Below are 22,545 nucleotides of genomic sequence, written 5' to 3' on the forward strand. Positions count from 1 at the left end.
ACAGAGCTGAGCTAGCACAGGGTATAGGATTAGGTGCCAACAAAGAAAAATATATGCTCAAGAACTTCAACTTTTCTTGCTCTTCCGGTTGTCCTATTTAAAGTCGCTAGTACGCTTTTAAAGATTGACCTGCTACAAAGACAGTGCATACCAACTTTGAGAAGACACTGTTTAAAAAGTGGTACAGTATCTTGAGTGTTCATCACGATTTTGCATTAGGGTAGATTTTTCACAAATGATCCTGCATTAGCAACAAACATGGTTACAGCAAAAGTAACCAGTGTGAAAGGTATGTTACGTGCTCACTTCTTACTCCATACTGCTGATATAGCGCAAAGTTAATTTATAACAGTAATTTTGGTTATGAGAAAGAATCGGGTGTGAAATCAGTATTCCTATAGCATCTGAGTTGGGTTTTTTATGGCCAGGTACTTGTTCTGTGCAGAAATGTTGAAGACTGGAAGTAGTGTCTACTGAGTAAAGTGATGCCTCGTTTAGAATTAGGCAGTGAGTTTTTTTTCTGCACTGTCCCTTGGTAAGTGGCATTCAGCTTTTCCTTGTCTGTCTCAGCCTCTTGTGTAAACTGGATTAGGCAAACCCTAATCAAAATTAACAGGGACATTTAGAAGTGTTTGACGTTAACAAAGCATTTATTTTATGCATTTATGGAAATAGATGGAAGAGATAAAAAATAGATGATTTTTTTTAAAATGACAGTATTTAAATGAAGCATTTGGAGCACTGAACAGAACTAAGACAGAGCTATTTTGCTCTGCAACAGAGCTCGATGTCACTTGTTTATTTCTGTGAGCCTGGTGTAAGGAGTAGGAAACCGTCTTCCCCTGTGCTTATTTCTGTGGGTGCAGTGCTGTGGTTTGGAGGAGACACCATGGGCATTGTGCCTGTGTCACTCAGTGAAGGACATTTTCAACTTTAATTGAAGTGTGACTTGTATTTGGGAACACAGGCACAATCCCCCGCAACCCCACATAATGTGGTAGGTAATGAGAGGGATATTTCAGTGAAGTGGACTTGATTTCTTTGCCTGAAGCAAAGATTCTGTTTCACGACTCATAATTTCTGCAGAGTAACAGGATGGATTAAGAATGACTTGGCTTGGACTGGTGCAGAATTCTTACAGCTTTTTAGCAGCAGGTCCCTGGCTTGTGTTCTAATCTAACCAGAAGACTTGCATCCTGGTGCCTGCATGAAGGGGGTAGATGTTTGAGCCCTGTCCCAGCTCTGCTGTGAAGACCAACAGTGTCAGTGGAAGCCTGGTGAAAGCCTGTGAGGAGAAGCCATGAACTGCAAAGGGAAGCAAGATGAATTCATGCTTTGAGAAGTCTCTGGGTACAGGAGGTAGGAATATTCTGGTAAAGGGAACTTGTGTTTCTGTCAGTGTACCAATTACGTGGTTTTAGTAGTAGGCTGTCTCCAGCACTGGTGATCCCACTTCTTTCACGAGTGTTCATGTCAGAAAAGGAATATAATGCCAGGATTGTGGGAAGAAAACTTCACTATTCTCAACCACATCTATTTTTAACTCTGAAATTTCTGTGGTCAAAGCCTTTTTGCCAGGTAGTTGAGCATGTCTGTACATACAAACTAAGACTTGGTGGCTGTTTTATCTTGGCGATGGTGAGCTTCTCCGGACAGCAGTGTGATTTAGATCTCATTTACACAAGAAATTTGCTTTGTTAGTGCATCACCAGTTACTGAGTAGTGCACATAATGTGTTTGTACGTGACACGAAGAAATGAAATCTCATGAACTTTTTATGGAGACGTCCTCCTATAGGAAATGTGTGTTATTGTGTTTCAGATTTCTTTCTTCTGCTTATTGCTTTATGTCTCAGATGAAAAGTTGGCTTATTTTACCATACTTTGCCATCTCAGAACAATCTCCAGCAACTACTGTGATTAGAAATTGAACACTTGGTTGTCCTTTGTGCTCTTAGTCTTGAAGTTAGTGCCGTGTACTCTTTAAGATGTGCTAAGTTTGTTGAAGAAACATGCTCTAACTATGGCCATTTTCTTTGGTTTTCAGTGGGTGAGATTTTTTCATTTGTAGCTGGTCAGAAACGTAGCTATTGTAATCCTGCAGGTTCTGTTGCTATTTGTTCTTTTCTTCCTGGTTGACATTTCAAATTTATTTGAACAGGATGGCTGTATAAAATTGGTGGTTGTCTTGATCCAGGTCATTGCAAGAAAAATTTCACCTGTAAATATTTAATGAGCCTTTTGTGCAACTGACCTGATCAAGAACTGAGTAATGATGCGGTTATGGGAATTGTGCCTTCTGTAAACCGGATCTGCAAGGAAAAGAGAGCACCTTTCCTTTGCCAGGCTTTCCGTGACTTATTAAGTGTATATTATTACTAGCTTTTTTTCTTTGATATTTCAAGTTAAGTGGTGGTAGTTTGGAGCTCTACTGCAACAGCCTCCTCTTTCTTAACTAGTTTGGTTTTCTGTGTGTTTTTTATGTGTTCTTGCTGCATGGGCTTTCTGCTCCTTGCAGAAAGGTGACAGAATGCTTAGTAAAACAAATCTGAGCTCCCCTCAACCCTATCTCTGCACACAATGAACTCCTACCTCTTTATCTTCTTTGTCAGTTGTTGTTTTTTTACTGTCCCTCTGTGCTGCAGAGCGAGTTAGAACCCAGTTCAGAAGTCTGTGATGAGGAAATGATCTTATACAAATGGAGAAATCAAAATGCTCTCTGAATTGGAACTTAAAACTCTGAGGTGGAACTTAAAATACTACTAAAACTGCGCTTAGTGGAAAGTTATGAAACATTGAAAAAGAGCCTTGATTCTCAGCATGTTAGTAACTATTGAAATCTACAATTTAAAATTCTGTAAGCGATATGGGAAGAAGTTAGGAGAATAGTTGTGTCTGTATAATGTTCTTGCTGGTTTTGTGGTGCTTTCCACTGTGCCTGGTTTTGATGCAGTGTCAGTTTGTGAGCAGCAGTGCATGACACAGGAGACTGGTCTCCCATATGTTGTTATCAGGACATTAAACAAATAATTAATATTCTCTGGAACGGATTAATTTCCTCCACTTTTGCCTCTTCCTTCTTGGTGCCCTGCACGTGCTGCCAATGTTCTAGCAGAAACTTGCTGATACTGATCTCTTTTTTCCCAAGAAAAGCTGGTGCTGCAGCACATAAACTTCAGTGTGGTCTACATGCTATTAGTTGCCGCCATACAGGATGAACGGGTCATATTTCCTTACAAAGTCTCAGGTAATTGTTATAGGAACATTGAAGCTCAACAATGAGATGTAGCCGTGAACACTAATAAGATGGCAAGAACTGGGCAGGGTGCCCAGTTACCAATGCCTAGTCACTAGTTACTGATAGCATGTTTTGTATTAGTGAATAGCCCCAGAAATGGGACAAGATGCTTATGAATACTCAGCAGCACTGTGTACCACAGTGGCAGCTGTGCCTCGGTACCAACATTACAAGAGAGCCCCTGCAGAAGTGCAGAGGGGAGAGGGACATTGTTTTATATGATGCAGGAAGAGTGGAAATTATTGGGAAAAGCAGCGTGCTGTTTACCCAGTGTGCCTGATTTCCCACGGGTGTTTACCCAAGGAGGAGCGACAGATGTGCACACTGTGCAACTTGTTTCCTAAATAAGTATTTCTTCCTGAGAAATGTTAGAATGAGAAAGTTCAGCCCAGTACTCCTGGTTGAATACCAGTCCTTAGGAGACCCTCATCCTCAGCATGTTCAGCAAAAGAAGTTGTAGCCACCCAGTCGGCATCTTCTTCTTTTAAGATGGCTTTTATTTTGTTGGCTTACAAGGAAAACATGCTTCTCACACGGGTAAAACATTAATTTACTGCCCCGGCCCAAAGAAATTCTATAGTCACAGCAGTAATGTTAGAAGGATCTAATGTCGGCCCACAGAGTGATGGAGAACCTTTTGTTAAATGGATTATCACAAGGCCACAAAAGCTTTGAAAGTAAGAACACAGACAATGAAAACATGGCGGTTTCTGCATAAGTAACTGACCTTTACTGGCTTCACAATCTGCATCTCAGGACTGGCACAATGTAATTGCTTTGACAACAGTGCCTGGCAGTGCCAGGACACAAGAAGTTTGTATCGCCATTCGGGCTTGCCAAAGTGTTAGGCAGCAATTCAGGCGCTAGTAATTTGGCTTTACTTAGATTTAGATGTTTTCCGTGCCCTCAGGCGTATACTGGACTGGCTTGTTTCACAGTGACTTAAAATAACTCATCTTTGCAGGAGATCTTTAGTTGGAGCAGTTAGGGGTTTTCCCTACAAGTTCTTCACCAAACAATGATGCTTTTCCTGCACTTTTAATTATTTTTTTTTTGTCAGACCAAAAAAGATTAATAAATATTAAAGGGACAACCCCAAGTCACCATTATTCTTCCTTTTTTTGTTAGCATTATGCCTGATGGGTGATAGGAAGTCCTAATGGCTTTGTTTTCCTCTGAGGTCTCGTTTAGGTTTTCCTTAGCAAAGAATCTATCACTTACACTACACAAACGTTTGTTCATTGAGTGAATCGAAGTGGTGTGTCACAAGAGATGAAGTCTAAACGGGAGGTCTGACCTGTAGAAGAGAGAACTTACCAGGAAACCCTGTTATGATTCACATACAATGCGGCGTGGAAGTGCCGATTAGTGTTGAACTGACCCAGAGCAAAATGCTTTGTGAATTCCAGGAGCTGAAATGAAGCACTGAAGAATGCCCAGTTTCTTGAATCATAAAGATTTAGCATCTTTCATTTTTAAAGAAAGGTGAAATGTTAGCGTCCCGCTTGGATGAAAGCTAGCTTTAAAATATTGTAATTTCCCATTAAGTGGGATTATTTTTACTGATGAGCACCCTGGGAATGGTATCAAAGTATTCCATGCTGCGAATGTCATGGCTGGACTGAGTCTGAAAGTGCTGTTTATCCTAAAGCGGCTGTTATTTACAAGGTGTGTTCTGTCACGTCTTTTCTCTAAACAGGTAAGCTGTGCTCCGTCCTGTCCAATTCATGCTTTCCACTTTTCATGCTAACACAAGAAGTAATTACTGCTACAAAAAGTGGAATATATTTTATTTAGGCTAAAGTGAAGTTTCATCGAAGTGATTGTATTTTTTGAAAGACAGAATGTCCCTCTGAGAGCATATTTTCTTTCAAGCAGTGTTTTCCCAGGCATTGCTTGTTCTTTGGAGATGACGATGCCTTGTGTGCAGCGTGGTCTGTGCTGAGCTGCTGGGGCTGCTGGGATCACCTCTGTTTGCAGCCTCTCCCCATCTCAAACACAAGGTCAGAGCTGGAGCTGCTGCAAATTAGCGAGTGGTTTGATTGCCAAGGAATTCATAACAACATTAAAACTTTGAAAGGAATAGAATAGGCATAAGATTTCTGGGAAAACTTATACACATGCATGCAAGTGGGAAATGCGTTCTGTAACCGGCTCTCGTGGCGCAGCACAGGACTGATGGAGATCGCTCTTTTTCGTTGCCCAGGCCCGGTAGAGGGTGTTTGCTTTCTAAAACTCCAAAACGAGTTTTTAAGGAGTTTATTTTCGGTGTCAGTGCTTCGTTATTCGATAAATCAGAAGGCCAATCAGCCGGCAACGTCAAACTGAGCCCTTCCCCTGGACGCTCCCCTTGTGCCAGCTGGGCTCGTTCGCCTCGCGCGGGCGGGGAACGCGGAGGGGGGGAAGGAGATGCTACAGCCCAACGGCAGGAGCAGTATCGAGGGGCAGCTGACACCACCCCGACACTCGCAGCGCAGTCTTGGCGCTGCCGCGTTGGCTGGCGCTGCCCCCGCCCCCGCCCCGCCATTGGCCGCGCGGGGGCGCCCCCCCTCCCCGCTGCGACGCGCCGGGGCTGACCCCGCCCACATTCCAGGGCTGGAGCCGAGCGCTGATTGGCGGGCTGAGCTGAGGGGGCGCGGCCAAGCGGGGCGGGGGCGTGGCACACCGCTGGCTGGGGATGACTCACGCTTCAGCGCTCGCAGACTCCTAGCGCTGATTGGTGGATTGGGCTGAGGGGGCGGGGGCGCGGCGCGCAGCTGGCAGGGGCTGACCCGCCTTCTCCGGCGCTGATTGGTGGGTTAAGCTGAGGGGGCGTGGCTAGGCGGGGGCTTACCCTCCAGCCCCAGCGCTGATTGGTGGGTTGGGCTTCAGGGGCGTGGCCAGGCGGGGCTGACTCCCCGCCCTAACGCTGATTGGCGGGTTGGGACGGGGGCGTGGCCAGACGGGGGAGGGGGCGCGGCGCGCAGCTGGCGGGGTGACCCTCCCGCCCCGGCGCCCGCAGACCCTGTGGCGGCGGAGGGGACGCGGAGCTGAGCCGAGCCCAACTCAGCCCGGCAGCTGAAGCGAGAGTCGGGCAGGCAGGCAGGCGGCAGGTGTCCCCCGTTGCGTGCGGCCGCCATGGAGGCGTGCGAGAGCGGCGGGGAGCAGCCGCCGCCGCCGCTGCTCCACTGGGACCGCAAGCTGAGCGAGCTGTGCGAGCCCGCCGACCCCGACACGCTGCTGTGCCACACGGTGAGGAGCGCCGGGGGGAGCCGGGAGCGCCCGCAAGGGGGGGGCGCCGGCAGGGCAGGGGGGTGTGGCTGAGCCGCCCCCGGGGAGGGGGAGGATGGGGGGGCGGGCGTTGTGCCGGTCCAGGGACTCCGAACTCTCGGGAAACGCGGCTTCTCCCCCAAAGCTGGGCTCCCCCGGCACCGTCCCGCTCCCTGGTCTTTCCCGAGCGCAGGAGAGACGTGGCATAGGGACCAGTTTGTCCGGCAACCTGAGATGGACGCTCTGGACCAAGGAGTTTGCCTGCCCCGGTGCTTGGAGCCTGGTCCTTTTCCATGTTTCCTTTTCGATGTTTGCTCAGGGGCGTGGTTTAGTGGCAGACAGGAATGGTTGGACTCGATGATCCAAGAGGTCTTTTCTATCCTGGTGGTTCTATGTTCGAAGTGATGTTGGAAAAGTTAACTATCCCGTAGGCATGCTGTGAGAGATCTCTCAAAGATATTGATGAAATCCTTGGCTGAGTGGCTTTCAGGGTCAGCACAGCAAGTTTAGGCTTTTTGTTTTTATGGCTGGACTCCTATTTTTGCTGGTGCAGAATGTATAGTTAGGACAACCCCAAGGGAAATGACGGGATAATCCAAAGGGAAATGCATCCTGTCATCTCTGCTCTGTGGTTTCCCTCCAACTTGAAGACTTTTTGCAAGCATGGCGATACAACTTCATGAAGTTCTGTAGGTGTAAATCCTAAGTGGAAGGCAGCCAGACGGCTTCGTGATAGCATGCACAAGGCTTTTCGAAACGTGATGTGTTAACGGTTATTGAGCGTGTGCTCGAATGGAGACCCCGTATGAGATGGCAGTGGTGACTGGCATGGGACAGAGGGCCTGGGGAAAGGTGCTTGGCGGTATGTGCAGAAAAGACAAAGCTGGACTTCTCTGAGACACATAGTGATAGCACAGGAGGTAATGGTTGCGAGGTTTTGCTTGCACCTAAGAGAGTGAGTTGCAAACAGAGTCGCCAACAGAGAAAGACCAACCTCTTCTTGAGGGAGCAGTGGTGAGCCTCTAGCGCAGCATGCTGGTGCTATGTGATCTTGGCATTAGTCTGGAAAGGCAAACAAGGAAAATGTTATTTCTTGTGTGCAGTACGTGGTGGCTTTACTGATCCGGGATCATATCCGTCACAAGGTCCAAACCTTGTTTCAGCAGGAAGCAAGCCCGCTGTATGCATGACTGTCTTTAAACATTGTTTGACTTCTTTGTCTTTGAAAATTCTTGAGGCTTCTTGCGCAATGTGTATCTTTTGGTAGATCCGGGGAAAACCCACTGTGTGTTATGATGGGTTCTTTTTTTAAAGAGGCAGCAGCAACACTTAACAATGGAAAGATCCTCCTTGGAACAGCTGTTTTCTTGTATTTTTTTCTCCAACGAAATGAAGAACAACATTGTGAGTGAAATGAGACACCCTTTGGAGATTACTCCCGCTCAGATTTTACAGTTGTGCTGGGATACTTCCTCCTGCTTTGTTTGGAACCTTGTAATGAGAATCAAGTTGCCACTGTTAACTTTTGTTTTCTTATTTAGTATTTTCATATTCATTTAATTAACGTCCTGAAGGAGGTCTTGCCAAGGCCTAGAACTTGTGGCTGCAGTGCCGTGGATATGTGTGTTTTCTGCCCTATTTCAAGGAGCCTGTGACTTGTGTAGCTTGACAAACAAAACATCCTGGGTACTTGATAGATAAAAATATGGTGCTTTTCCTTCTCCTGTTTTCAAATTTTATTGGGGATTTTAAGCTTCAAATGCTACAGTGAGGTGTGTTTTGCGAGAGTGCATAGCTGGATCTGGAAAACCTTGGGCTGTGACCCCCTTTGGGAGTAATATTCTACCATTGATTTGTTTCTGTGTATTTTTTGTTTGTTTGGGTTTTTTGGGAGTTTAATACTCTTAAAGTCAGTTTATCTTTTTGTTGGTTTTTTATTTCTTCCAAAAGAAGCTATCAGTAAAAAAGAATTAAAAGCAATGAAATGCTGCGGATAAAGTAGGTGTAGTGGAGTATTAGAATCTTTAAAGGCAAATGAGAAGTTATCTGAAATTATCATTTGGGGCAGGGGAGGGAGCACCAAATGTTTCTCCCGTTGGACTTTTTCTTTTGCAAAATGTGTCCTACTGTGTGGAGGAAAATACTGTTCTTGATATCATGAAATGTGAGTACTTGATTTACTTCTAGTCAGAGCTTCAAAAAGTCATTTAAAAAAACCCCAGAACAACCAACCATCCACCTCCTCCCCCCAGCTCCTTAGATAAAACATTTGTTCTTCTCCTGGCTTATACTTTCCTTCTGGGAGGACTGGTTTTGACTCAGCTGTTTCTGCTGTGGCTGTAAACTTCTTGCAGAGTGCTTCTGAAAAGATGGAGGTGATGAGTAGACTGTCACACACTGCACGAGTGCCCACTACCTGTGTTGGCATCCTCACAGCTGAGGAACACATGTCCTGTGGCATCTTCTCGTCTTGACACACTCCTAAAGTGTCCCATAGCTGGGTGTACAAATCTACTTTCAGGAAAACTTCTGAGTGGGCTTAAGAAAGATGCCTGGCATAGTCATGCAACCCTAGGAGCAGGAGCTGGACTAGTGAGCGGGAGGACGGAGAAGGTGATGACTGAGGGTAGAGCTCACAAGCAGGAAAAAGGATCTGTGTGTCCTTCAACAGTCGGACCTGTGTGTGCAGATGGGCAGGGTAAGAATTCTGTGCCAGCTGCCTTTTGTGTATTTGAAGTTAAAATTTAACCTTTTTACAATTAAGAAGGCTGTGGGTCTGGTTGATTTGAAGCTAGTAGAGAAGTGTGAATGTATGCATAAACTTAAAAACTCAACCTCTGTTTTAAACTATTCTGGCCTGTTTTAATTACCAGGGCAGAAATCCAGCCTCCTGGGGGATTGCATTTCTTTTTAACAGCTGATGATTTCACCAGCGCCTGAAGGAGCTGTTTCACTGGTGCTGTTGGTGATGTCATTGACTGTGCTGGGAGAAATGGGGACCTCAAGGAGCTCAGCTCTGGCGTTGGCCGGCAGCAGTCCTTCAGGTGACTCATTAAAGGCTTCACAGTTTATAGTAATCACCTGGATGTCAGACAGCTTTGTAGTGGTTATTTTTCCAGAGTAGCTTAGTTTCCCATCTAAGAAAAGGCTGGAAGCTTGCCCAGAGGTGTGTTCATGGTGTATATGACATGTCTGCATATGTAGTCTTCATATGCCCTTTAGCTTGTTATGACTATATGTCAGTAATACCATACCCTGGCATTGTGCAACGTAGTAGTATTATTATTATATGCTTTTTCCTTTTCCTGGCAGTCGAGTGGAAAGGAAGCACAAAGCCTGCTCCTATCCATAAGGAGCAGAAGCGTGGCCAGGTTGCAAACTCTTCACCTTACTGCTCTTGTTACTTCCCATAACATGCAGATGGGCTTGAAGTGGGAGAGCTCTTCTTGTGTTCGCATGTCTCCGTCGGAGTTGATCCAGGGCTGTACACAGCCCAGCTGGGTCAGCATCTTCAGTTACAAATTTCAGATTTCATGCAAATGGATGTGTCTGTTGACAAATGCGCTGTGAAATGCTAACTACCTGTCCTGTTCCTGGATGGGAGCTGAAAGGCAGATGATTCTTATGAGCCTTTGATATTTAAAAACTTCTTACTTGATACTGACTAGGCAGTCCTTTTTCCTCACCATTTACGTGGTTATTTTGTGCTGGCTGCCACTTCCAGGTGATAGCAAAATGGAGCTGAATGTGAGCACGAACTGCACCTGCCCTGCAGGTATGTGGGGGCAGCAGCTGGCTTAAATATTTAGGGCTAAATTCCCAGATGTCATGTCCTGAGTTTCATGATGAGTCGCTTGCTGGAAGATACTTCAAATGCTAAGTAGCCCAAATTGCTTGTTTTTAAAGAGCTTGACTGTTGAATTTGAAGCTCATGTGAAAAAAAATTGACGTGCCCCAAGTATCACATTGGTGGTGAGGCACTGGAACAGTGGCTGTCCAGAGAAGTCGTGGATGCCCAATCTCTGGAGGTGTTCAAGGCAAAGTTGGGTAAGTCTTTAGGCAACCTGATCTAGTGGGAGGTGTCCCTGTCCATGACAGGGAGGTCGAAACTGGATGGTCTTTAAGGTCCCTTGCAGTCCAACCCATTCTATGATTCTGTGATTCTCTGAGTGGTGTTTGAGCTCAGCAGGCCTATTGCTGTGTCACTGGTGGTGCTGTGGGCAGCTCAGCTCTGGAATATGGATGCGGCATAGGTTGGCATGAGCAGAGGAGGTGTTCTGTTCAGCTACAAAATGGCTATCCCTATGCAAGAGCAAAACCAAAGCAATCCACCTCTGAAAGCTCAGTGATGCTGGAGTTCAGGGTTGTAATTGTCATCTGAGATGAGCTGGGGAGACTTTGAGCCATCCTTCTTTCCTCAGGTAAAAATTGCCCGCTACAAGCCTCTGAACCTCAGCAGGAGCTTGCTGTGACTCATTTCGCTCTTACTTTGTGTTCTGATGACTTCTGCAGAAATGTTACCTCTGAACGAGCTGCCAGGGATTGCCTCTACTTTTCAGAGTACAGCAATAGTTAATTTAAATGGACAACACTGCTTGATGTGGAGCTGTCTGTACCTTATTTTGTGGTGGCTGCATGGATCTTTTTGTAAAATCTGGTGTCTATATTGTTTGATCCTTTTTTTTTTGGGGGGGAGGTCCTTCATTTATTTGAAAGTGGTGTTTAGGCTGTTGCCCATTAACAAGAAAGCTGAAATCTCTCATTTCTTCTCTATATAGCTGTATACAGAGGACCAAACTACTCCCTTTCAATGAAATAAAGTCAGTACTTTCAAGGGGTTTGCTAAATTCCTCCAGAAAAGAGGGGAAATACGGAAATGAGATTTTTTTTAAATAGTTGTATACAGGCTGCATACAAAGCAGTAGTGTTAAATTTTGAGAATGACTTTCCATATTAAAACAAAGTCAAGATCATAACTGCTGAACAGCAGAACTAGTTGTATTTAGTGCCTTGTAATGAAAGCCATTTTACCCCCTTGTTTTCCCAAATTTTAAATAAGGAAACCATTCCTGTTTGCCAAGGGACTTGTCAGGTACCAGTAAAGGGTCTAAAATGATCTACAGTTCCACACAAGTGGGATACTTTGAAACTTTATCCTCCCATTTTCTGATAGTTAAAATAAGAAAAATAAGGGTATTGAGTTCCTGGCTGGTTTCATGTGGACTGGCTGTAACTGTATAGTGAGGTGCTTGATCTGCAGTGAGGACGGGAGCTGGAAAAATTGTTAGTCTGTCCTGGGACTGACTTTGAAGCATGGTAGATAAGAATGAGCCCACGTTTAATGTACAAAATGTAATGTAAACTTAAATATAAATTAATGCAAAAAATGGGTTTTTTCCTTGGTGGATGTGACTGATCTGCACTGTCTTCTGTAAATGTTTCCTTACTTTGGAAAGCCAGTTTTTAGGTGTGGAGGAGGTTGTGCATGATAGCTGGAGTAAAGGAATTTCATTCATGACAATACCAGACAGGGTTTTCCTGTGTCTGGAGTTGTTCAGCTTATCTACAGGAATGGGGGGAACTTGTGGTCTCTGCAGGTCTTTGTTTGCACTGTGAAGAGTCCCTTTTTTAGGGTCTTTCATAGCCGGGAGTTAAGTAAGTTTCCACTATCATGGGAGGTGTGTGTGTGTATGCAACTAGTGTTTTATTAAGACAGCCTTTTTAGGATCATTTATATGTGTGGAGGAGGCTGATCTGACTAGATGGGAACATGCAGTTTGATGTTCTCTTTTTGTGTCCCTCTTGCTCCCTGATGCACTGACTTCAGCCACATAATTTAATTTGCCCCTATTTCTCCTCCTCTGGAAGTCTGCCCTCAATGCTTTTTTTTGTACATTGTGAGATCAGATCATCTTCATGCCAGCTGTGACAAATAGTGTCTGTGTCACTATGGGGTTGTTTTCTTTTGGTGCCTTAGCTACCCAGATACCTCTAAAATACTTGGTTGTTGCTTTGAAATTGAAGAGATGGCCCTTAGAAAGTAGTCCTCTGTCTCTGACTAGGCAAGTTATCTTGCTGGTTTTGTGTTTCCAGATAGATGCAGCTCTTTTGTGCCGTATCCAAATATCAGTAATTGGGCCCAGCTATCATCTGTGCTCCTTCCTCCCTGCATTCCCCAAAGCTGTTTTCCAGTCACTTTGTAAGACTTAGTTTAACCATCCATCATCTGTTTCCTCTGTCTTGGGCTGCTTCTTTCCCTTTTGGAGAAGCATTGTTTAGTGGTTGAGAGTTCAGCAATTATTGATAGCCAGTCAGTAGGGTGACTGACCTAGCTCAGTGGCACTTTTTCACAGGCTGTATTGGCTGCTTACCTTGAGCTTATGAGATCCTCAGTTTAACTCCTCCTACTCCCTAGAGCAGATTTCATTTTTCCAAGGGACATGTGTTTTGGGTGGATCCCCAGGGAGCACTGTGTCAGTAGAGCTCTGCATCTGTTTTTTTAGGGAGGGCACATTTATTTCTGCTGTTGCTCCTTCTTCATCTCTCTCTGATTCATGGACGTGAGACATCAGTACGATCTGGATGCCCTTTGGCTATGCTTTTTCTGGGTGACAAGACCTGACAGTGCGGTTCTGCACCTGGATGTAACCGCAGGCTGTTGTGGCAGCTGCCTGGGAGCTCATCCAGCTGTAAAATTACTTTCTTGCAAGAAATTAGCTTTCAAGGGCTATCACATCCCTGATGCACCTTATGCTTTAGCAGCCCTGGTACGGTTGCTGACGTGAGAGGTCCAGTAGAAGTATTTGGATGGGTAATGGGTGATGGAACTGCATTTTGGGCCAAAGGAATGTGCACTAGGAATAGTCTGAGTTGCTTTATGGGTTGTAGTTAGGTGTAATCCTAATGTATGCATCTGTGTATTTTTTTTATATCAGTGGACTATTATTTGGATGTCACTGGGAAGACAAGGGGTTGCCTGGAGGTGGCAGTTGTTCAAAGATCGGCAGGAAAAAGGGTTGTTTGAGAAGAGTGTGGAAATGTAACAGAGAAATGTCCAGACCTGAAGTTCAAAGAAGCACTGCTCTTGGAACCAGTTGATGGTATCATGAGCCCTCCATGATGCTGCTTGTTGGTGAAACCTAAAGGCTGTCTTGAATGCTAAATTGCTTGACTTGTATCAAAGTGACAGAACAGTGTGTGAAAAATAAGCTTGGCTGGGACCACATTTTTACTGGCAAATATGTTACCCTTTCACCTCACTTAAGGGAGTAACAGGCAGTAAGGAGGAGAGGTCAAAAATGGTGGGATTTAATAGGGCATAGCAGAAGTGGGCACTGTCTTCCTTCTGTCTCCAGTCTGAGATGCTGAGCTCTTCATAGCTGGGATTGTCATTCTCTCTGTCTTTAAGCTGTCAAACATAGCTTGCGACTGCAGAAAAAAAGAGTCACCAAATTGAGTTATATTGGTGCTAATTATGTGCTGGAAGGATATAAATGCTGTGTCAAATAAGCAGTGCTCCCTCTCACCAGTGTGAGTTGGTAAGCAGACAAGGCAATGGGAGAAAACAAGGAAAGGCTGGTTAAATGGGATAGACGTGAATTACTAGAGCTGTCTCCACAGCTGCCATCCAACTGATCGCGTAGCTTAATAGTGCGAGTGACCTCTCTGTGCCTTCAGTGTGCGTTGGAAATTATTCCCTTTTTTTTTTTTTTTTTTTTCATTTTGCCATCTGCTGCTAACTGGCTTTCAATCTCCTGTATGTGATCTGGCTCTGCTGTGGTGACAAGCAAAAATCTAATGGAAAAATGTGACACCCACTTTGTCTCTTTCCTCCCTGCCAAGGAAAAACATTCCCCTGCAGCCACGCTGGGGCTGGACTGGCTTTGTCCTTTCATGCAATCTGTTAGTCCTATGGAGTGAGAAATAGAGACCAGGCTGCTCTGAACATTTTAGGGAGCTTCAGGCCTCCTTCTTTGTGAATGTGTCTTGGGCAGAGATGCAGGAGAGAAGCGAGTTGGTGTGGGTGGAAGCTTCTCCCCTGTAGTATTGGGACAAAGAGCAATATTGTTAATATAGTTCAGTGGCTTCCCTGGAGATGCACATGCTGGACTTGCTTCTCTCCGGCAGCTCTGCCAGGACAAGCCCTGGCTGTTTGGTGACACCCTGGAACGCTCATCTCCCGGCTTTTGCTGGAGTTCAGGTTCGCTGCAGAGATAAGGTGTGTGCTCCCTGTGTGAGATGGGCTAATCTCTGATAGAGAGAAATGAGATCACTCGCTCTTTTTGTACCGTAGCTCTTGAGTGCTGCCCCGACTTTGGATGAAAGCAGGGTCTTCAACTGTGGCAAAATGCTTTTAAGCATGTTGTGGCTTGCGAAGCAAGGAAAACATCTGTAAATTGCTGAGATTTTAAGTAGCCTGTTTAGTTTTCCTTCTCCAAAATTTGGATACTGTCGTGCAAAGGTCGGTTGAAAAGTAGAAGAACCACCAGGCTCTTTATACCACTGTATGACAGGAGGTTGAGAGAAAACGAACATCAGCTGAAGTGAGAGAGATTTAGACTGGTAAAGAAAAATTACTTCACTGTAAGAAGAGCTGAGCCCTGGACCAGGCTGTCTAGGGAGACTGTACCATCTCCCTCCTTGGAAGATTTTAGGACTGGGCTGGATAAAGCTCTGAATAACCTGATATGAGCTTCATGCTGACCCTGCTTGGGCATGAGGCAGGGCTAGAAACCTTACCTGAGCTTCCTTAAGCTGGAGCTATGCTGTGGTTCCTTCTACAGCAGTTCTGGACCGAAGACACTGCCTTGCTCAGGTTTAGATGTCGCATTGCTAGGCAGCAGTTTGATCCCCAAGTTTTTCATGTTGCCATTTAAATAGTGAGTGATTGAGGCCACTTGATTTTGCTGATTTTTTTTGTTAGGAAACTGTTGTTCCTGATGACCACAGTTTCACAAAAGCAATGCTTTGGAGGTTTTTTTGGCTCTTGTTTGTTTTTTCCCAGTTCTGGTTTGGATTTACTGAAATGAGGAGAAAAACAGAACTGAGTTCCAGCCTTCCTTCTAGAACTTGTTTCTGTGTGTACATTTTCCTTCTGTGCAGCACAGATGATGTGCAGAGTGGTACGTTTGACTTGTGGTTTCTTTGTGCACCCAGGATTTTGTTCAGGATTTTCCTGATAAAATTCTAGGCTATTCTACCTCCTTGCTCTTCTGTCATATGATATGACCATATAAGAGCCGACGCTATTTGATTCAAGGCTGTTTTGTCTTTATGCAACCTCTTACCTATAAGGATTGGCTATTACCTCTGTTATTTCCTTTTTGTGGCTAACTCTGAAACTGTAGGTGTGGGAAGAGACCACCCTGCATAGTAGCTTATGCGACTAGCTTGGAGGAGGTTTTGTAGACCTAAAACCTGTAAAGCAGCCAAAAAAAACGCCAAACCCCCAAACCTAATGCCTGAATACCAAGCAGGTCTCTGTTACTTCACACCTGCAGTCCTGCAGCAAGTTTTGTGTACAAGGTGAAGCTTATCCCAATGCTTTTTTTTTTTTTTTTTTTTGCCAGTCTCCTATAGTGCTTCAGTATTCTGCTTGCAATGTTTTGATTTTGTGGGGGTTATATGAAAATGTGTATTCCCATTTGTGGAGCTTCTGGAACCTACAGAAGAGGTTTGTAGAGTATGTGTAGAACCAAAACTTAAGAGCAATAAAGAGCTGATGTACTCCTCCAGCTCTTCTCGCAGCAAAAACAGTGGTGTGACTGTTGCTTTTAGGGAAGGCTTGTGACAGTATGGACAGGATGAGATCTTCAGGTGGAGCTAAGACTGAGAAGAGCATTATTTCTAGCAGCCAGATACCTGGCTTTCTTGGATCTGTCCTGGCTAGCGAAGGATGAAGACTGAGGAAAATGTGACATCTGAAGCATCCACTTTCATACCTCCTAATATGAGGCAGCGGCTGACTTTCTGCGAAACATCTGTCTTTCTCATCACGGGTGTAACTGGCCTAGTCATCAGTATTAAAGGCATGCCTTCCTCGAGCTCCTCAGTGCCTCAGGTCCCTTTCCATCTTCCTCTGCTTTGGCTATGAGCCTTCTGCCCTTCCTGTCATCAGAAGGCATTTCCCCCTTACCTCTCCAGGCTGATGCCTGCATGTCTACCTGCCCCCTTCCCTCCCAGCACCCCTGAAGGAGCCGAAACTGAGACTTCTTGGGAGGCTCCTGCCCACAGTCATCAAATTGATGACAGCAGTTTTCCAGCAAGCTGAGAGGGGGCAAGAGCTAGCAGTGGCAGGAGATTCCAGATGTTTGAGTTGCCACAGCATAGCACTGCCTTGGAGATGCTCAGCTAGCTTGCCTGACTTGCAGCTGGAAGGCATAACTCAGGATGGACTCCCTAAAGTAACAGACCTGGCAGAGATGAGCTTTGGTACTATTTTTAAGGCACAAGCCTTCTGCATGCAAAACTTGTCTCCTCCTCATGCTTTGCTGCTTTTGTAATTCTGTTTCTATTTGTCTGGTTTGCTCCTCATGGCTTTCAGTGGATGCTGTTGCTTACAAAAAGGACAAAAAGAGAAAGAAAAGTAATGTTTTTGTACTTACCCAGGGTGGCTTGTGGCTTCTCATTTGACTGTTCTAATTCAGAGTAAAATTTGAGCTGAATTCCTATAAACTGTTATCATTGTCAGCTGAATTCCTATAAACTGTTATCATTGTCAGCTGAAAAAGTGCAGCAGGGAGTCTGCTCTGAAACTTGAGCATCTTTCCCTGTTGCTGTTGCTTGTTTGTTGGGTTGTTAAAAATGTGTTGCAAAACCACAGAGCAAAGATGGACCTGATTTACATTGCTGGTTTTTCTCAACTAGAAACACGTCTGTGAGATCAAAACCTACAAAAAAAGAAAAGTGGCACTGACCTTGAAAACTGTTGTATATGTCTTTATTTCTTTTCAAAAAAATTTAAAGCATTTCATGTCCATGTTCTTTTTTGGCTTTAATGAAAAAGATCTGGAAGAGAGGCATACAGACAACCCTCTGCTCATTACCTTGCTTGGAACAGCTTTCTGGGAAGATTAGTTGGGGATGAAAAACCTACTTGGTTTTAAGATGCAGCATCGGTGTTTGAGAGGGACATTATGTGATATGGTATCTGGGATGGAGCTACAAAGAACCTCTGGACTCATTTGATTTTGTTTCAAATTTGCAGGTATTTGAGGGGGAAAAGGAGTTTGGAAATATAGACAAGAAATGAGAATCTGCAGAAACTTGCGTTGCTGAAGGCCAAGGAAAGAAACAGCTGAAGCAGTTATTCAGCACAGAAAGCTGTAATAACTGTATATATCAAAGGAGCCAGGGTTATGACTGTGGACGGCCAATTAACCATGCCATTGCCATAGTGATCATTAAGGCGTTCAAAAGTACGATTTGGGGAGGTGGATGGAAACCTGAGGCTTTTAGGTGTTAATATGATGCAGTTTGGCTGTAGGCTTTTCAATTCTTGACACCTGGATATCTGAAAGAGGCTAATTTGCGAGAATTCAAAGAACAGCAGCAAAAGTAAATGATTTAAATAGTTGCTTTATGGGGAAAGATTAAAAACTTTAAATGCATATTGCTTTGACAGGTGTTTGGAAGAGGACGTGAAGTGATGTGATCAGAACAGTTTATGTTAACATCACGCTAATATTATTGAGGATTCTTTCTCAGTTTCATAGCTGTATATAATGTAATTTTCAGTATCAGTACTAGAATAGACAGTCTTGAAAAACTTCGGTTCAGCGGTGGTTTTCATAACACACAGGTAATGAATATCATTGTACTCAGAGCAAGATCCCTTCAGAACTTTGCGCTTGAAGTAAAATTATCGTTATCATGAAGGGGATTATGAATCTTAAGCTATCATTATGCTATTCCTTTTTTAAACTGCTAATGTCCTGTGAAAATACCTTTTCTTTTTTACCCCAGGTAATACTTATAGGTTAAAGAAGAGTAAAAAAGAATCAGCATGAAGTAGAGAAGAGCTGATGATCAGCTAAGAATATCCAAGAGGAAAAGATAGTGGTGGCAAGTGTAAGAATAGAAAGGGGGCTTTTTTTATGGTGTACTATGAAAATTAACCATTGTCCGTAATCAGGTTACAAAACTTCTTGGAACCAGCAAACTTGGATGACTGGAAATCCGGATAGGCTGAAAGGTCCCAAAAGAGAAGTTTGGCTTGTTGACACTGATTTTGTTTGGTCAAGAGATCATAAGGAAATGTTTGAAAACATTAAATTGATTAAAAAAGAATAAAAGGGAAGAAATAAAAATTATGCACTGGAGATCCTGGTACCAAACGTTTAAAAACACAGAAGAGCTCTTGCAGGATTGCATAGTTACAGAATGCAAGGATACAGATATGATTTAACCTCGGTAGGTAGGATTTTATAAAAAGTAAATACAGTGACACAAATCTGATTTCATTCTTTGAAATGGGGAAAAAAAAAGAAAGTATATAGACAAATTTTGCAAGTAATTGGATATTTATTTCATTATATTGACTGGAAAGTTGAATCACAAAACGTGTGAAAGTAAAGGGTTGACTCAAAGTTTTGCTAATGAACTATTGGTGTCAGAGCATAGATATTTTTTTGTTGTGAAAAGGTACCAGACAGGAGACTTCTCAAAATTTTCATACATGATCCAGAAGCAAGTTATGTATCTAGAAACAAAAAGTGTGTCTGTACCTGTGGGACAGATGAATGCATACTGGAAATCAGGATTTGGAAAATCGTCTAGAGTTCAGAGTAGACAACCAACTCCATGTGCTCTGCAAGGATGATTCTGAAGGAAAAAGATTTTTTTTTTTAAAATCCATGGTTTTCAAAATAATTTATCTTATTTAATTTCAGTGTACAGTGTTGGTATACAGTGCTACGACACAATGTCCAGTTCCTGAAGTTCAACTCTTAAAACAGGGTGGGGAAGAACTAGAAAGTTCTTTTTTCTTTGAAAAAACAGAAAAAAATGGTGGGGAAGGGGCTAAAAATATGTTAGAGTTGGATGCTCATTTCTCAGTCTTTGCAGCGCACACGTGTTCTTTCCTAGAAGTTATATTTCAACAATGGACAAATTATCAGACCCTATAAAAGGGTACCCCAGGGGAAACGTAATGGATTGGGATATGCGGAAGGGTCATATTGGGAAGGTTTCACAGTCCTTTGTAGCTTTGAATGCTGTAAAACTTTATTGCTGGGACTGTGGACTCTCGATACTGCAAGGCGGAACATACAGCAGCACACTGCTTGACTCATTTATTCTGGGCAAATGTGTCACAACATTTGGTCATTCTCCTAAACTGTGTTCACTTCAGTGAAGTTTAAATAAATGCTTTAATATCTTCCAGCTGTTTTGAACTGCTTGTGTTTATCATGACATCTCTTGGCACATATGAGAAGGGACAGTGCACAAGGCATGAGGGAAAGGGTAAGATTTCTAGTAGAGTAAGGCATTTGCCCCAAAACCAGGCCACCTTTATGTATGTTCCTCTTGGAGCCGAGTACCAAAGATGGCCTTGTATTCCTGTACTTCTATTGGAACAGACTAGCTAAAACACACCTCATCAATGTAAGTTTGTCCAGGGTCTTCAGCCCTGACAGGTGAAGTAAGGCAGGGGAAGGGAAGAAAACAAAGCACTTAGGATGAAGTATGAGGGAAAACCAATAGATAGAATATATGAGGACATAGGATGAATACCCAGTGAAAAAAGGAAATTTTCTAGTTTTCATTAGTTTTCATTTTAAAGGCAGAGCTAGTGGAAGGTGGTGGGTAATACGATCCCAGTTGTGCCATGGTACGAACTTTTACCCCAGTTTTTAACAGTGGAGGATTATTGTCCCTCTGCCTCCTTTGCCACGATAAGTACAAGCCTATGCTTTTCTGCACCACCAGCTGGAGGAAACTTAAATTCCATTGCCTGTGACAGGCCCTACCTTATTAATGTCTATCCAGAACTTTTGCAGCATTTGAACAAGTCTGGTACTTTAGTTTTGATGCAGGGTCAGTCTCCCGATAGTTTATAGGGGTCTTGTGTTTCATTTTGGCACACAGGTTGAGAAAGGAGGAGAAAAGTGCCCAGAACATTTGGGAAGGGTGAATAATTTTAGTTGCTCAACATGCTCTGTATTTAGGTAGCTGGCAGACAGAAAACATTGCCTTAAGCTGCTTCCACGGTATACTATAACCTTCTCTAGTGGTGGTTCTGTTTTGGGTTTTCTTTGGAATGTGCTAACAGGAAAAATATTTTATTCAAGTATAGAGTGGGCAGCAGGCATGGCTTCAAAATGTCTAAAAGCTGTATTGGAAATGCAGTGATCACCAGGAGAGCACACAGCGTCCCTAAAGCAGTGTTGCTTCTCCTTTTGGCATAGAGCTTCCAGCAAGCCTGTGACGTGTTGGTGTCATGCAGTGGCCCCTTCCTGACCTGCTGCTCAGCATCTGGTGCCTCCTGAAGAAACACTGACAACAGGTCTGGCTGGGAATGAAGCTCCTCAGCTTGATGATCCTGTCAGGCTGGTCAGGCTCTTCTGTATCTCACAGGAGAGGCTGAGGCTACATGTACTGCTGGGAGTCACCACTCACACCTGTCTGAGGACAGAAGAGATAAGCAACCCTGGTCCTTAAGCACTAGTTAATTTGGGGAGCAGAGGAGTACTCCCTTGACTGCCTTTGCCATTATGCTCTGGAAAGATAACCTGTGGCAGTGGAGCAATAGTGTGAGACATGCAATGCCTTAAACTGCTTCAGGTGCCCGGAGCCTGAATGTGTGGTTAGTCCACTCCTGTGACTGACACACAGCAGGTTTATCTTTGCAAAGCTGCCTTGTCTCATTTCTCTTTGGGACATGTAGTGAAGCTGAGCTCCTCATGACAGTAGGCACTGCAACATGCAGGTGTCATATCTCTGCTTGGACCAGGTGTGCCATGTGGAAACATTGTGGAGGGGCAGTTCTGCCCCTAGGTTGCTGCCTTCAACCCTGATGCAGCCTGTGGGGAGTTGGACCCTTAGGTTATGGCCAGGACACAGAATAGAAAATCTGGAAATAATAGCAGAAGTGAGATGAAAAGCTCTTCTTCCCTCTTCCTGCCCTGAGTCCTAAGAACTGGAAGAGATTTTTAAAGACCTTGACTTTTAGGATGTCTTGGAGGAGACTTTCTTTAATTATGTATCCTCTCTTAATTAAGCTGCTTTAGGGCACTTTCAGGCAGGTGTTCCAAAAATCTCAAATCACGCTTCTGTGTAGATCTCCAACAAGAGATGTGGTGTTTGAGCCAAGCAGGCTGTGCACTGTCAGTTTAGTCTAGCAGCAGGGGAGGAATGTAAGTCAATGGCCTGGTCAGGGAGATGATACGAAGCGAGAGAGCAGAAGCCAGAGAAAATCTAGACCAAGTAGGAGTGTGAAAAAACCTGGAGGCAAATGAGGTGAGGAAATGTAACAAGTTGTGCACAGAACAGGTTGTGATTTCAGTGGTCTGCGATATGTACCAAAGGGAAATGGCTCTTAAAAGCCCAGTTGCTGGCAAATACTGCAATGCCTGTGAGCTTTAAGGTAGTTCTGTGGCTATCTAAAATGCATCTGTGCAATGCTTTGCTTTAGAGCTCTTGTGTTAAGCAGAGATATTTGAAACATCTCAGGTTGGAGTGCCTGTTCGCTGTGACAAGTTATGCCCATACAGGTCCTCATCTCTTCCTCAGGACTTTGGAGGGAAGGAGGACCTGGTGTAAAAATAGCCCTGAGGTTACGTATAGCTTTGTGCAGTGTCCCATAGCGGCAGGAAGGAGGAAGCCGTCATGGTTTTCTTCTTGTCTCTAAATAGATTGTCAAGGATTTCTGTAAAGTTCAAAGGCACAATTAATGTAACCAGTTCTTTCAGGCTCTGAACTGTGGCTCTTGGCAGATCTGTCTGTGATCCACAGAGATGTCTAAGCTCCAGCAATCAGTAAACATGCAGACAAAACTAT

The 22,545-nt window shown here is 44.2% G+C and overlaps 1 protein-coding gene across 3 annotated transcripts in view; it reads left to right on the top strand.

Annotated features, from left to right (window-relative positions):
• The first annotated feature begins 6,235 nt into the window (after positions 1-6,235).
• The window catches only part of CREB3L2 (cAMP responsive element binding protein 3 like 2), a 78,724-nt gene continuing 62,414 nt past the window's right edge, over positions 6,236-22,545 (top strand). For all 3 annotated transcript variants that reach the window (XM_054066364.1, XM_054066347.1, XM_054066356.1), the window contains exon 1: positions 6,236-6,528. In XM_054066364.1, coding sequence (XP_053922339.1) covers positions 6,415-6,528 — 114 coding nt within the window. In that variant the 5' untranslated portion in view covers positions 6,236-6,414. The remainder of the gene's footprint in view (positions 6,529-22,545) is intronic.

This window comes from Cuculus canorus, chromosome 1 (assembly GCF_017976375.1).
Source record: "Cuculus canorus isolate bCucCan1 chromosome 1, bCucCan1.pri, whole genome shotgun sequence".
Lineage (NCBI taxonomy): Eukaryota > Metazoa > Chordata > Aves > Cuculiformes > Cuculidae > Cuculus > Cuculus canorus.